Genomic DNA, 13661 nt, shown 5'->3' on the forward strand with positions numbered 1-13661 from the left:
CCCTTCACCCCTCCCCCCTTCACCCTTACCTCCCCCCCTTCACCCTTTCCCCCACCTCCCCCCCTCCCCCCTTCTCCTCCCTCCTCCCCCACCTCCCTCTTCCCCCTTCCTCTCCTCCACCTCCCCCTTCCCTTCCTCCCTTCACCTCCTGTCACCCCCCCCCTTCGCCTCCTGTCACCCCCCCCCTCCCTTCACCTCCTGTCACCCCCCCCTCCCTTCACCTCCTGTCACCCCCCCCCCCTCCCTTCACCTCCTGTCACCCCCCCCCTCCCCCTCCCTTCACCTCCTGTCACCCCCCCCTCCCTTCACCTCCCGGCAACCCCCTCCACCTCCCGTCACCCCCCCTTCACCTCCCGTCACCCCCCCTTCACCTCCCCTCCGCCCCCCCTTCACCTCCCCTCACCATCCCCAACCACCCCTCCCTCACCACCCATCCTCACCTCCCCTCCGACCTCCCCTCCGCCCCCCCCTCCGCCCCCCTTCACCACCCCCCACCACCCCTCCGACCTCACCTCCCCTCCTTCAACGCCTTTCGTCCGCCCTCCCGCCTCTGCCTTTCACCCACCCGCACTTCTGCCTTTCACCCGCCCACCGCTCACATCCCCGCGCCACACAGCCGCCGCACGCACTCAACAGACACCCGCCACTCGACACACACCCGCCGCCTCTCACCCACCCCACACACTCGACACACACCCGCCGCCTCTCACCCACCCCACACACTCGACACACACCTGGCGCATCCTGCCCCTACGCAACAATATCACTGACCAGCTGTCACCCGCACTCGCCACACACCCGCCGCCTCACACCCTAGCAGGACACACGCCTCACATTTTCACATCACTTATGTCACCAAAATATTGTACTGTGGTGTGTTTGCAATAAACCATTTTTATACAACATCGTATTACATTTTCTTCCATCTTTCTTTTTAACATTATTATCCAACCTTTACAACAAATAGTCACCTATTGTTCCACCATTTATAAATAATACTACCTATTACGCATTTACATCCCGGGCAACGCCGGGTCTCTCAGCTAGTATATTATATACGTGTCTAGCAGTGGGACAGCCGTGCTGGTAGAGGGCAGTGCTGTGTATATGGGATGTTATAGGGTGTGTGCTTGTGCTGCTGGCTGTGACACTGTTGTTGGTGGCAGTGTGTGTGTGTGTGTCTGGCAGAGTTTGATTGTGTGTCACACTCAGAGGCTGGAGATGCACAGGGGGGAGCAGCACATTATAGGGGCACAGTAGGGTTAGGGGGTGGGTGATAGGGGCACAGCAGGGTTAGGGGGTGGGTGATAGGGGCACAGCAGGGTTAGGGGTGGGTGATAGGGGCACAGTAGAGTTAGGGGGTGGGTGATAGGGGCACAGTAGGGTTAGGGGGTGGGTGATAAGGGCCCAGTAGGGTTAGGGGCTGGGTGATAGGGGCACAGTAGGGTTAGGGGGTGGGTGATAGGGGCAAAGTAGGGTTAGGGGGTGGGTGATAGGGGCACAGCAGGGTTAGGGGGTGGGTGATAGGGGCACAGCAGGGTTAGGGGGTGGGCACAGCCTCCGGAGACATGGGGAGCAGAGCAGGGAGCTGCTGTTGCAGGTAAGTGTCCTATTTATACTCAGTCCTAATCATTTAACCCTTTCATTGCTGGGGGTAATACCTGAAAAGCACTGACTGATGTCACCAGTATATTACTGTGTGTGTGTGTGTGTATATGTATATTTATGTGTGTGTATGTGTATATTTGTGTGTGTGTGTGTGTATGTATGTGTATATATATATATATACACACACACACACACCTCTATACAACATGCGTGTGTTTCTATATAAGTGTGTATATGTATGTGTGTATATATTATTGTGTATATGTGTGTGTATATATATGTGTATATGTGTGTGTGTGTGTGTGTGTGTGTGTGTGTATATATATTAGTGTGGATCTCTGTACATATTAGTGTGTATATGTGTGTGTGTATATATATTAGTGTGGATCTGTACATATTAGTGTGTAACTATATAACATAGTTAAGTTATGGTGGGTAAAAAAAAGTGACAAAAACCCTCCACAGGGTTTATAACAGTATATATAACATGCATGGCTCTGCGTGTATGTACTGTATACACCAGTACATAGCACATACGTGTATGAGGTATAGACGTGTGCAGTGGTTAAGGAGCAGCGGGGTTCAGCAGCTAGCGATGGCACAGGGTATCATTAACCCCTCCCCTGCCAGATGCCAGGCACTCATTGCTCTGCCTGTTATGGTAAAGCTGTGTTTGCCTCTCTTGCTGCCGAGGGGTTAATATTTGCCCCGCGTGACTGCCCCGGGGTGTACACTGCGCAGCCTTGCGTTGGTTAACGATCCGCGTAACGTGTAATAAATGTAGTTCCCTCGGTTCCTGTGTTAGCCTCTGTGTCACGCGTCACGCGTCATGCGTGTAGCATCTTTACACGGAGGGACACAAACATGATGTATTGTGCATGTCAAGGTTTTATTTAACGCCTTCACTGCCAGGGCCCATAATACTTCCCTGCCCCTGGGCGCTCTCTCCCTGCCCCTGTGCGCTCTCTCCCTGCCCCTGGGCGCTCTCTCCCTGCCCCTGGGCGCTCTCTCCCTGCCCCTGTGCGCTCTCTCCCTGCCCCTGGGCGCTCTCTCCCTGCCCCTGTGCGCTCTCTCCCTGCCCCTGTGCGCTCTCTCTCCCTGCCCCTGTGCGCTCTCTCTCCCTGCCCCTGTGCGCTCTCTCTCCCTGCCCCTGTGCGCTCTCTCCCTGCCCCTGTGCGCTCTCTCTCCCTGCCCCTGTGCGCTCTCTCTCCCTGCCCCTGTGCGCTCTCTCTCCCTGCCCCTGTGCGCTCTCTCTCCCTGCCCCTGTGCGCTCTCTCTCCCTGCCCCTGTGCGCTCTCTCTCCCTGCCCCTGTGCGCTCTCTCTCCCTGCCCCTGTGCGCTCTCTCTCCCTGCCCCTGTGCGCTCTCTCTCCCTGCCCCTGCGCGCTCTCTCTCCCTGCCCCTGCGCGCTCTCTCTCCCTGCCCCTGCGCGCTCTCTCTCCCTGCCCCTGTGCGTTCTCTCTCCCTGCCCCTGTGCGCTCTCTCTCCCTGCCCCTGCGCGCTCTCTCTCCCTGCCCCTGCGCGCTCTCTCTCCCTGCCCCTGCGCGCTCTCTCTCCCTGCCCCTGCGCGCGCTCTCTCCCTGCCCCTGCGCGCGCTCTCTCCCTGCCCCTGCGCGCGCTCTCTCCCTGCCCCTGCGCGCGCTCTCTCCCTGCCCCTGCGCGCGCTCTCTCCCTGCCCCTGCGCGCGCTCTCTCCCTGCCCCTGCGCGCGCTCTCTCTCCGCCCCTGCACGCGCTCTCTCTCCCTGCCCCTGTGTCGTAGCCCTGCCCCTGCGCGCGCTCTCTCCCTGCCCCTGTGCCGTATCCCTGCCCATGCGCGCGCTCTCTCCCTGCCCCTGTGTCGTAGCCCTGCCCCTGCGCGCGCTCTCTCCCTGCCCGCGCTCTCTCCCTGCCCCTGTGCCGTATCCCTGCCCCTGCGCGCGTTCTTTCCCTGCCCCTGTGCCGTATCCCTGCCCCTGCGCGCGCTCTCTCCCTGCCCCTGTGTGCTCTCTCCCTGCCCCTGTGCCATATCCCTGCCCCTGCGCGCGCTCTCTCCCTGCCCCTGTGCCGTATCCCTGCCCCTGCGCGTGCTCTCTCCCTGCCCCTGTGCCGTATCCCTGCCCATGCGCGCGCTCTCTCCCTGCCCCTGCGCGCGCTCTCTCCCTGCCCCTGTGCCGTATCCCTGCCCATGCGCGCGCTCTCTCCCTGCCCCTGCGCGCGCTCTCTCCCTGCCCCTGTGCCGTATCCCTGCGGGGCTGATATATTCCTGAATGAATATTTCTGACAAGAAAGTATGGAGTGAGGATTGACAGCTTTCTGACAACTTTCTGAGGGCCTTGGACTGAGCCGGGCCCCGGGTTGAGGGGGAGGGGGGAGGTTCTGAGGAGGACGGATAACCGCCCGGTTGAGTGTGGGAGTTTGCGACCTGTTCAGCATTAGGGGCCCCATTTGTTGTGTGGAGGGAGCTGGGGCCCCGCGTGGGGCGGGAGCTGGTGCCCCGCGTGGGGCGGGAGCTGGTGCCCCGCGTGGGGATGAGTCTGGTAGAGGAAGGGAGCCAGCTGGCTGAGTGGAAATTGGGCCCCGCTTAATACATTGGCCAATCGGGATCTCCCCTACCATCGGGCCTGGGGTGGCTGTCCTGACTCTTTCCCCCTCCCCTTCCCCCACCCTCCACCCCCCACCCTGAAGAGGGCACGAACACGGAGAACTGCAGTCACAGCTGTAAGAGCATAACGTTTCCATCTCGCATATGTAAGACACTGGTTGTATTTCAGAATGTTTTTTTGCCTCATTTGCACATTTCCACCGTTTCTAAGCAGTGAACGTTCCCTTCTGATTTGTCCAGTTATGGGAAGTTGACAGGCCCACTGGTTCCTCCAGTTATGGGAAGTTGACAGGCCCACTGGTTCCTCCAGTTATGGGAAGTTGACAGGCCCACTGGTTCCTCCAGTTATGGGAAGTTGACAAGCCCACTGGTTCCTCCAGTTATAGGAAGTTGACATGTCCACTGGTTCCTCCAGTTATGGGAAGTTGACAGGCCCACTGGTTCCTCCAGTTATGGGAAGTTGACAGGCCCACTGGTTCCTCCAGTTATGGGAAGTTGACAGGCCCACTGGTTCCTCCAGTTATGGGAAGTTGACAGGCCCACTGGTTCCTCCAGTTATGGAAAGTTGACAGGCCCACTGGTTCCTCCAGTTATGGGAAGTTGACAGGCCCACTGGTTCCTCCAGTTATGGGAAGTTGACAGGCTCACTGGTTCCTCCAGTTTTGGGAAGTTGACAGGCTCACTGGTTCCTCCAGTTATGGAAAGTTGACAGGCCCACTGGTTCCTCCAGTTATGGGAAGTTGACAGGCCCACTGGTTCCTGCAGTTATGGGAAGTTGACAGGCCCACTGGTTCCTCCAGTTATGGGAAGTTGACAGGCCCACTGGTTCCTCCAGTTATGGGAAGTTGACAGGCCCACTGGTTTCTCCAGTTATGGGAAGTTGACAGGCCCACTGGTTCCTCCAGTTATGGGAAGTTGACAGGCCCACTGGTTCCTCCAGTTATGGGAAGTTGACAGGCCCACTGGTTCCTCCAGTTATGGGAAGTTGACAGGCCCACTGGTTCCTCCAGTTATGGGAAGTTGACAGGTCCACTGGTTCCTCCAGTTATGGAAAGTTGACAGGCCCACTGGTTCCTCCAGTTATGGAAAGTTGACAGGCCCACTGGTTCCTCCAGTTATGGGAAGTTGACAGGCCCACTGGTTCCTCCAATTATGGGAAGTTGACAGGCCCACTGGTTCCTCCAGTTATGGGAAGTTGACAGGCCCACTGGTTCCTCCAGTTATGGGAAGTTGACAGGCCCACTGGTTCCTCCAGTTATGGGAAGTTGACAGGCCCACTGGTTCCTCCAGTTATGGGAAGTTGACAGGCCCACTGGTTCCTCCAGTTATGGGAAGTTGACAGGCCCACTGGTTCCTCCAGTTATGGGAAGTTGACAGGCCCACTGGTTCCTCCAGTTATGGGAAGTTGACAGGCCCACTGGTTCCTCCAGTTATGGGAAGTTGACAGGCCCACTGGTTCCTCCAGTTATGGGAAGTTGACAGGCCCACTGGTTCCTCATGCTGGCTGACCTGCAGAGATTTCACCAGGAAATATACATTGCGTTGCCTCTTGTTTGGAACTATTTTGTCAAGTGATGTCTTTTCTTGAAGACTGGTACGCATGGTTGTTAATAACCCCAGTAAGACGCGAAGAACGGGGTGTAATACAACCCGTTACATCAGGGAACTGGGTCTTCCGGGAGGAAGCCGGCTAAGATGGCCGCTCTGCAGGTTGTCTCCTAAATGGGCTTCTTGAATGTTGGCTTAATGTACAGAATCGATAGCTATCCACCTCAGCGTTGCAGCCTACGCAGGAATTAAACGCGGACTCTTTCAGATCAGATCTGCATTGTGAGCGTTTCCGCAGCTCTTTCCCCCGAAAGAAGCCCTTTGAAATGTTGTGGCCTACTGCAGGGGTGGCCAACTCCCAGTCCTCAAGGGCCACCAACAGGTCAGGTTTTCAGGATATCCCTGCATCCCTGAGCCACCTGTGCTGAAGCAGGGGTATTCTCAAAATCTGCAAGCAAGCTGAACCGAGCCAATCTATATTATACAAAGCCTCCGGGAAGTGGCAGAGCTGTAAGGCTGCGGACTACCAGTTTCGTGTACCAAGCTTTTCGACATCGGCCTGGAGGAGCGCGATCTGGGACGGTCTTTTTTTGTGTTTTTCGTGCGACGCAAACACTTTAACAGCCAGCCGCTCCTTTTCCAGAACGTCGCCCCTTTTCGATCTTTTCAATAAAGTGCGACCTTGGACCTTGCTCGGCCGGGAGATGATTCCAAATCCACTCACCTCGTGGGTTGGTTCCTCTTTGCAGGAGATACACAATGGCGCCTGCCTTTGGTCAGAGGGAACCTTCCCACTGCCCGGTTGGTTCCTCTTCACAGGAGATACACAATGGCGCCTGTCTTTGGTCAGAGGGAACCTCCCCACTGCCCGGTTGGTTCCTCTTCGCAGGAGATACACAATGGCGTCTGTCTTTGGTCAGAGGGAACCTCCCCACTGCCCGGTTGGTTCCTCTTCGCAGGAGATACACAATGGCGTCTGTCTTTATCAGAGGGAACCTCCCCACTGCCCGGTTGGTTCCCCTTCGCAGATGATATACAGTGGCACCTGTCTTTGGTCAGAGGGAACCTCCCCACTGCCGGTTGGTTCCCCTTCGCAGGAGATACACAATGGCGTCTGTCTTTGGTCAGAGGGAACCTCCCCACTGCCCGGTTGGTTCCTCTTCGCAGGAGATACACCATGGCGTCTGTCTTTGGTCAGAGGGAACCTCCCCACTGCCCGGTTGGTTCCTCTTCGCAGGAGATACACAATGGCGTCTGTCTTTATCAGAGGGAACCTCCCCACTGCCCGGTTGGTTCCCCTTCGCAGATGATATACAATGGCACCTGTCTTTGGTCAGAGGGAACCTCCCCACTGCCCGGTTGGTTCCTCTTCGCAGGAGATACACAATGGCGTCTGTCTTTGGTCAGAGGGAACCTCCCCACTGCCCGGTTGGTTCCTCTTCGCAGGAGATACACAATGGCGTCTGTCTTTGGTCAGAGGGAACCTCCCCACTGCCCGGTTGGTTCCTCTTCGCAGGAGATACACAATGGCGTCTGTCTTTGGTCAGAGGGAACCTCCCCACTGCCCGGTTGGTTCCTCTTCGCAGGAGATACACAATGGCGTCTGTCTTTATCAGAGGGAACCTCCCCACTGCCCGGTTGGTTCCCCTTCGCAGATGATATACAGTGGCGCCTGTCTTTGGTCAGAGGGAACCTCCCCACTGCCCGGTTGTGTATGATGGGCCGATTCTCTCTTAATTGGAATAATGGCTTTCCCCACTTAGCTACCAAACTCGTTTTGGCGGTGGCTTCATGTTTTGGGTACGCCTAGTTGGAATTGCGATGCCCGGGGGGCGTATAATACTTGTTCACCTTCGTGTTATAGGTTATTTAAGGACACTCTTTTCTGAAGGTACAATCTGTGTCTATATGCGAGTAATTACAAGTTACTTCCTTCCCCCTTTTCTCAACATGTAAACATTAGCGGCGCCCTAATAGCACACGCATTGCCTCTCCTGTGCATACACTGTGCACCTCGTGTCTGGTTACCGCCTCGGGCGCACATGCAAATATCCGTCCGGCAGAACAGGAACACCCTTTCCTCCCCGCCGGCTTCCATCGCTGGCCTGGCTTTGGGCGTAGATCTGACTCCATTCTGTTTATCACCAGTTATTATCTTCCCCCTCTATACGTTGGAACGTGGCTTTGTCGTGCGTGGCTTCCTAACCCTCCTCCGTGACCTTTGCACCACGCACCAGCTGCTTTGTGTTGTAAATAACTATTTATAACCTCTCGCCGGATTCTTTTACCTTTTTTACGCCTCTGTTCTGCGTGCGCTGGCGGGCCGGGGCAGGGTGGAAACGAGTAAATATTGCAGCGAGGAGGAGAATATATAATGTAGCCTCCGCTTTCCCCCGCACCCCCCGATATCGCCTGGGTCAAGGAACGATACCCAGACCCCGATACCCAGACCCGTAGTCTCTCGTAACCGTGCCTCCGCTTTCCCCCGCACCCCCCAATATCGCCTGGGTCAAGGAACGATACCCAGACCCGTAGTCTCTCGTAACCGTGCCTCCGCTTTCCCCCGCACCCCCCGATATCGCCTGGGTCAAGGAACGATACCCAGACCCCGATACCCAGACCCGTAGTCTCTCGTAACCGTGCCTCTGCTTTCCCCCGCACCCCCCGATATCGCCTGGGTCAAGGAACGATACCCAGACCCCGATACCCAGACCCGTGGTCTCTCGTAACCGTGCCTCTGCTTTCCCCCGCACCCCCCGATATCGCCTGGGTCAAGGAACGATACCCAGACCCCGATACCCAGACCCGTAGTCTCTCGTAACCGTGCCTCTGCTTTCCCCCGCACCCCCCGATATCTCCTGGGTCAAGGAACGATACCCAGACCCCGATACCCAGACCCGTAGTCTCTCGTAACCGTGCCTCTGCTTTCCCCCGCACCCCCCGATATCTCCTGGGTTACGGAACGATAGACAGGCCCCGATACCCAGACCCGTGGTCTCTCGTAGCCGTGCCTCTGCTTTCCCCCGCACCCCCCGATATCTCCTGGGTCAAGGAACGATAGACAGGCCCCGATACCCAGACCCGTGGTCTCTCGTAGCCGTGCCTCTGCTTTCCCCCGCACCCCCCGATATCTCCTGGGTCAAGGAACGATAGACAGGCCCCGATACCCAGACCCGTAGTCTCTCGTAACCGTGCCTCTGCTTTCCCCCGCACCCCCGATATCTCCTGGGTCAAGGAACGATACCCAGACCCCGATACCCAGACCCGTAGTCTCTCGTAACCGTGCCTCTGCTTTCCCCCGCACCCCCCGATATCGCCTGGGTCAAGGAACGATACCCAGACCCCGATACCCAGACCCGTGGTCTCTCGTAACCGTGCCTCTGCTTTCCCCCGCACCCCCGATATCTCCTGGGTCAAGGAACGATACCCAGACCCCGATACCCAGACCCGTGGTCTCTCGTAACCGTGCCTCTGCTTTCCCCCGCACCCCCGATATCTCCTGGGTCAAGGAACGATACCCAGACCCCGATACCCAGACCCGTAGTCTCTCGTAACCGTGCCTCTGCTTTCCCCCGCACCCCCCGATATCGCCTGGGTCAAGGAACGATACCCAGACCCCGATACCCAGACCCGTAGTCTCTCGTAACCGTGCCTCTGCTTTCCCCCGCACCCCCCGATATCGCCTGGGTCAAGGAACGATACCCAGACCCCGATACCCAGACCCGTGGTCTCTCGTAACCGTGCCTCTGCTTTCCCCCGCACCCCCCGATATCTCCTGGGTTACGGAACGATAGACAGGCCCCGATACCCAGACCCGTGTAACCCTCTGACGGGTAGTAAGAGACCCCGGGGCCTGTTACCGGGGACCCGTATCGCAGGGTTTTCTCCCTCCCAGTATACATCGGGATATATGCTGTTGTAGGGTCATAAAGAGGAGCTATTTGAAGTCTGCGCTTATAGCGCCGGCGACAGTGACGCAACGGTGACGTCACGCTTTGGTCGCTGGAAAGATCTAATTGACTTGACTTCCAGCGATCGCGACCAAGACGTCGCTTCGCTTCTACTATAAGCGCACGCGACGGGGACAATACATTTGTTTTGCCGCGACGTCGCCGGCACTATTAGCGCGGCCTAAGGAACGATATACTATTGTTTCAGCTTATTTTATCAGGACAAAATTATCTGCCCTGCAGAGCAGAGCGCGGGGGATAGCGGGGAGCAGAGCGCGGGGGATAGCGGGGAGCAGAGCGCGGGGGATAGCGGGGAGCAGAGCGTGGGGGATAGCGGGGAGCAGAGCGTGGGGGATAGCGGGGAGCAGAGCGCGGGGGATAGCGGGGAGCAGAGCGCGTGGGATAGGGAGGGAGCAGAGCGCGGGGGATAGCGGGGAGCAGAGCGCGGGGGATAGCGGGGAGCAGAGCGCGGGGGATAGCGGGGAGCAGAGCGTGGGGGATAGCGGGGAGCAGAGCGTGGGGGATAGCGGGGAGCAGAGCGCGTGGGATGGCGGGGAGCAGAGCGCGGGTGATAGCGGGGAGCAGAGCGTGGGGGATGGCGGGGAGCAGAGCGCGGGGGATAGCGGGGAGCAGAGCGTGGGGGATAGCGGGGAGCAGAGCGCGGGGGATAGCGGGGAGCAGAGCGCGTGGGATAGGGAGGGAGCAGAGCGCGGGGGATAGCGGGGAGCAGAGCGCGGGGGATAGCGGGGAGCAGAGCGCGGGGGATAGCGGGGAGCAGAGCGCGGGGGATAGCGGGGAGCAGAGCGCGTGGGATGGCGGGGAGCAGAGCGCGTGGGATGGCGGGGAGCAGAGCGCGTGGGATGGCGGGGAGCAAAGCGCGTGGGATGGCGGGGAGCAGAGCGCGTGGGATGGCGGGGAGCAGGGGGCGTGGGATAGGGAGGGAGCAGAGCGCGGGAGATAGCGGGGAGCAGAGCGCGTGGGATGGCGGGGAGCAGGGCGCGTGGGATAGGGAGGGAGCAGGGCGCGTGGGATAGGGAGGGAGCAGGGCGCGTGGGATAGGGAGGGAGCAGGGCGCGTGGGATAGGGAGGGAGCAGGGCGCGTGGGATAGGGAGGGAGCAGGGCGCGTGGGATAGCGGGGAGCAGAGCGTGGGGGATAGCGGGGAGCAGAGTGCGTGGGATGGCGGGGAGCAGAGCGCGTGGGATAGGGAGGGAGCAGAGCGTGGGGGATAGCGGGGAGCAGAGCGCGGGGGATAGCGGGGAGCAGAGCGCGTGGGATAGGGAGGGAGCAGAGCGCGGGAGATAGCGGGGAGCAGAGCGCGTGGGATGGCGGGGAGCAGAGCGCGTGGGATGGCGGGGAGCAGAGCGCGTGGGATGGCGGGGAGCAGAGCGCGTGGGATGGCGGGGAGCAGAGCGCGTGGGATGGCGGGGAGCAGGGCGCGTGGGATAGGGAGGGAGCAGAGCGCGGGAGATAGCGGGGAGCAGAGCGCGTGGGATGGCGGGGAGCAGAGCGCGTGGGATGGCGGGGAGCAGGGCGCGTGGGATAGGGAGGGAGCAGAGCGTGGGGGATAGCGGGGAGCAGAGCGCGTGGGATAGGGAGGGAGCAGAGCGCGTGGGATGGCGGGGAGCAGAGCGCGTGGGATAGGGAGGGAGCAGAGCGCGGGAGATAGCAGGGATGAGAGCGCGGGATGGTGGGGAGCAGAGTTCCCGGGATAGGGGGGGAGCAGAGCTCGCGGGATAGGGGGGGGAGCAGAGCGCCCGGGATAGGGGGGGAGCAGAGCTCGCGGGATAGGGGGGGGAGCAGAGCTGTATAATTAGCATATTGATTTTATGAAATTATGATTTAGAATTAATTAATGTAAATGGGAAATTTAAAATGCAATGTTCTGGCCCTCTCTCTCTCTCTCTCTCTCTCTCCCGCTCTGCGCGCTCTCTCTCCCGCTCTGCGCGCTCTCTCTCCCGCTCTGCGCGCTCTCTCTCCCGCTCTGCGCGCTCTCTCTCCCGCTCTGCGCGCTCTCTCTCTCTCCCGCTCTGCGCTCTCTCTCTCTCTCTCTCTCTCTCCCGCTCTGCGCGCTCTCTCTCCCGCTCTGCGCGCTCTCTCTCCCGCTCTGCGCGCTCTCTCTCCCGCTCTGCGCGCTCTCTCTCCCGCTCTGCGCTCTCTCTCTCTCTCCCGCTCTGCGCTCTCTCTCTCTCTCCCGCTCTGCGCTCTCTCTCTCCCGCTCTGCGCTCTCTCTCTCCCGCTCTGCGCTCTCTCTCTCCCGCTCTGCGCTCTCTCTCTCCCGCTCTGCGCTCTCTCTCTCCCGCTCTGCGCTCTCTCTCTCTCCCGCTCTGCGCTCTCTCTCTCTCCCGCTCTGCGCTCTCTCTCTCTCCCGCTCTGCGCTCTCTCTCTCTCTCCCGCTCTGCGCTCTCTCTCTCTCTCCCGCTCTGCGCTCTCTCTCTCTCCCGCTCTGCGCTCTCTCTCGCTCTGCGCTCTCTCTCTCTCTCCCGCTCTGCGCTCTCTCTCTCTCCCGCTCTGCGCTCTCTCTCTCCCGCTCTGCGCTCTCTCTCCCGCTCTGCGCTCTCTCTCCCGCTCTGCGCTCTCTCTCCCGCTCTGCGCTCTCTCTCTCTCCCGCTCTGCGCTCTCTCTCTCTCCCGCTCTGCGCTCTCTCTCTCTCCCGCTCTGCGCTCTCTCTCTCCCGCTCTGCGCTCTCTCTCTCCCGCTCTGCGCTCTCTCTCTCTCCCGCTCTGCGCTCTCTCTCTCTCCCGCTCTGCGCTCTCTCTCTCTCTCCCGCTCTGCGCTCTCTCTCTCTCTCCCGCTCTGCGCTCTCTCTCTCCCTCCCGCTCTGCGCTCTCTCTCTCTCCCTCCCGCTCTGCTCTCTCTCTCTCTCTCCCGCTCTCTCTCTCCCTCCCGCTCTGCGCTCTCTCTCTCCCCCGCTCTGCGCTCTCTCTCTCCCCTGCTCTGCGCTCTCTCTCTCCCCCGCTCTGCGCTCTCTCTCTCCCCCGCTCTGCGCTCTCTCTCTCCCCCGCTCTGCGCTCTCTCTCTCCCCCGCTCTGCGCTCTCTCTCTCTCCCGCTCTGCGCTCTCTCTCTCCCCCGCTCTGCGCTCTCTCTCTCCCCCGCTCTGCGCTCTCTCTCTCCCGCTCTGCGCTCTCTCTCTCTCTCTCTCCCGCTCTGCGCGCTCTCTCTCTCTCTCCCGCTCTGCGCGCTCTCTCTCTCTCTCCCGCTCTGCGCTCTCTCTCTCTCTCTCTCCCGCTCTGCGCTCTCTCTCTCTCTCCCGCTCTGCGCTCTCTCTCTCTCCCGCTCTGCGCTCTCTCTCTCTCCCGCTCTGCGCTCTCTCTCTCTCCCGCTCTGCGCTCGCTCTCGCTCTCCCGCTCTGCGCTCGCTCTCCCGCTCTGCGCTCGCTCTCCCGCTCTGCGCTCGCTCTCCCGCTCTGCGCTCGCTCTCCCGCTCTGCGCTCGCTCTCCCGCTCTGCGCTCTCTCTCCTGCTCTGCGCTCGCTCGCTCTCCTGCTCTGCGCTCGCTCTCCCGCTCTGCGCTCGCTCTCCCGCTCTGCGCTCGCTCTCCCGCTCTGCGCTCGCTCTGCTTTCGCTCTCCCGCTCTGCGCTCGCTCTCCCGCTCTGCGCTCGCTCTCCCGCTCTGCGCTCGCTCTCCCGCTCTGCGCTCGCTCTCCCGCACTGCGCTCGCTCTCCCGCACTGCGCTCGCTCTCCCGCACTGCGCTCGCTCTCCCGCTCTGCGCTCGCTCTCCCGCTCTGCGCTCGCTCTCCCGCTCTGCGCTCGCTCTCCCGCTCTGCGCTCGCTCTCCCGCTCTGCGCTCGCTCTCCCGCTCTGCGCTCTCTCTCTCCCCCGCTCTGCGCTCTCTCTCCCGCTCTGCGCTCTCTCTCTCCCCCGCTCTGCGCTCTCTCTCTCCCGCTCTGCGCTCTCTCTCTCCCGCTCTGCGCTCTCTCTCTCTCTCCCGCTCTGCGCTCTCTCTCTCTCCCGCTCTGCGCTCTCTCTCTCCC

General features: G+C 60.4%; 1 protein-coding gene across 2 annotated transcripts in view; it reads left to right on the top strand.

Annotated features, from left to right (window-relative positions):
• The first annotated feature begins 1501 nt into the window (after window positions 1–1501).
• The window catches only part of SLC35B2 (solute carrier family 35 member B2), a 42132-nt gene continuing 29972 nt past the window's right edge, over window positions 1502–13661 (top strand). For both annotated transcript variants that reach the window (XM_075598822.1, XM_075598823.1), the window contains exon 1: window positions 1502–1600. In XM_075598822.1, coding sequence (XP_075454937.1) covers window positions 1569–1600 — 32 coding nt within the window. In that variant the 5' untranslated portion in view covers window positions 1502–1568. The remainder of the gene's footprint in view (window positions 1601–13661) is intronic.

The sequence above is a fragment of the Ascaphus truei genome, chromosome 4 (assembly GCF_040206685.1).
Source record: "Ascaphus truei isolate aAscTru1 chromosome 4, aAscTru1.hap1, whole genome shotgun sequence".
Classification (NCBI taxonomy): domain Eukaryota; kingdom Metazoa; phylum Chordata; class Amphibia; order Anura; family Ascaphidae; genus Ascaphus; species Ascaphus truei.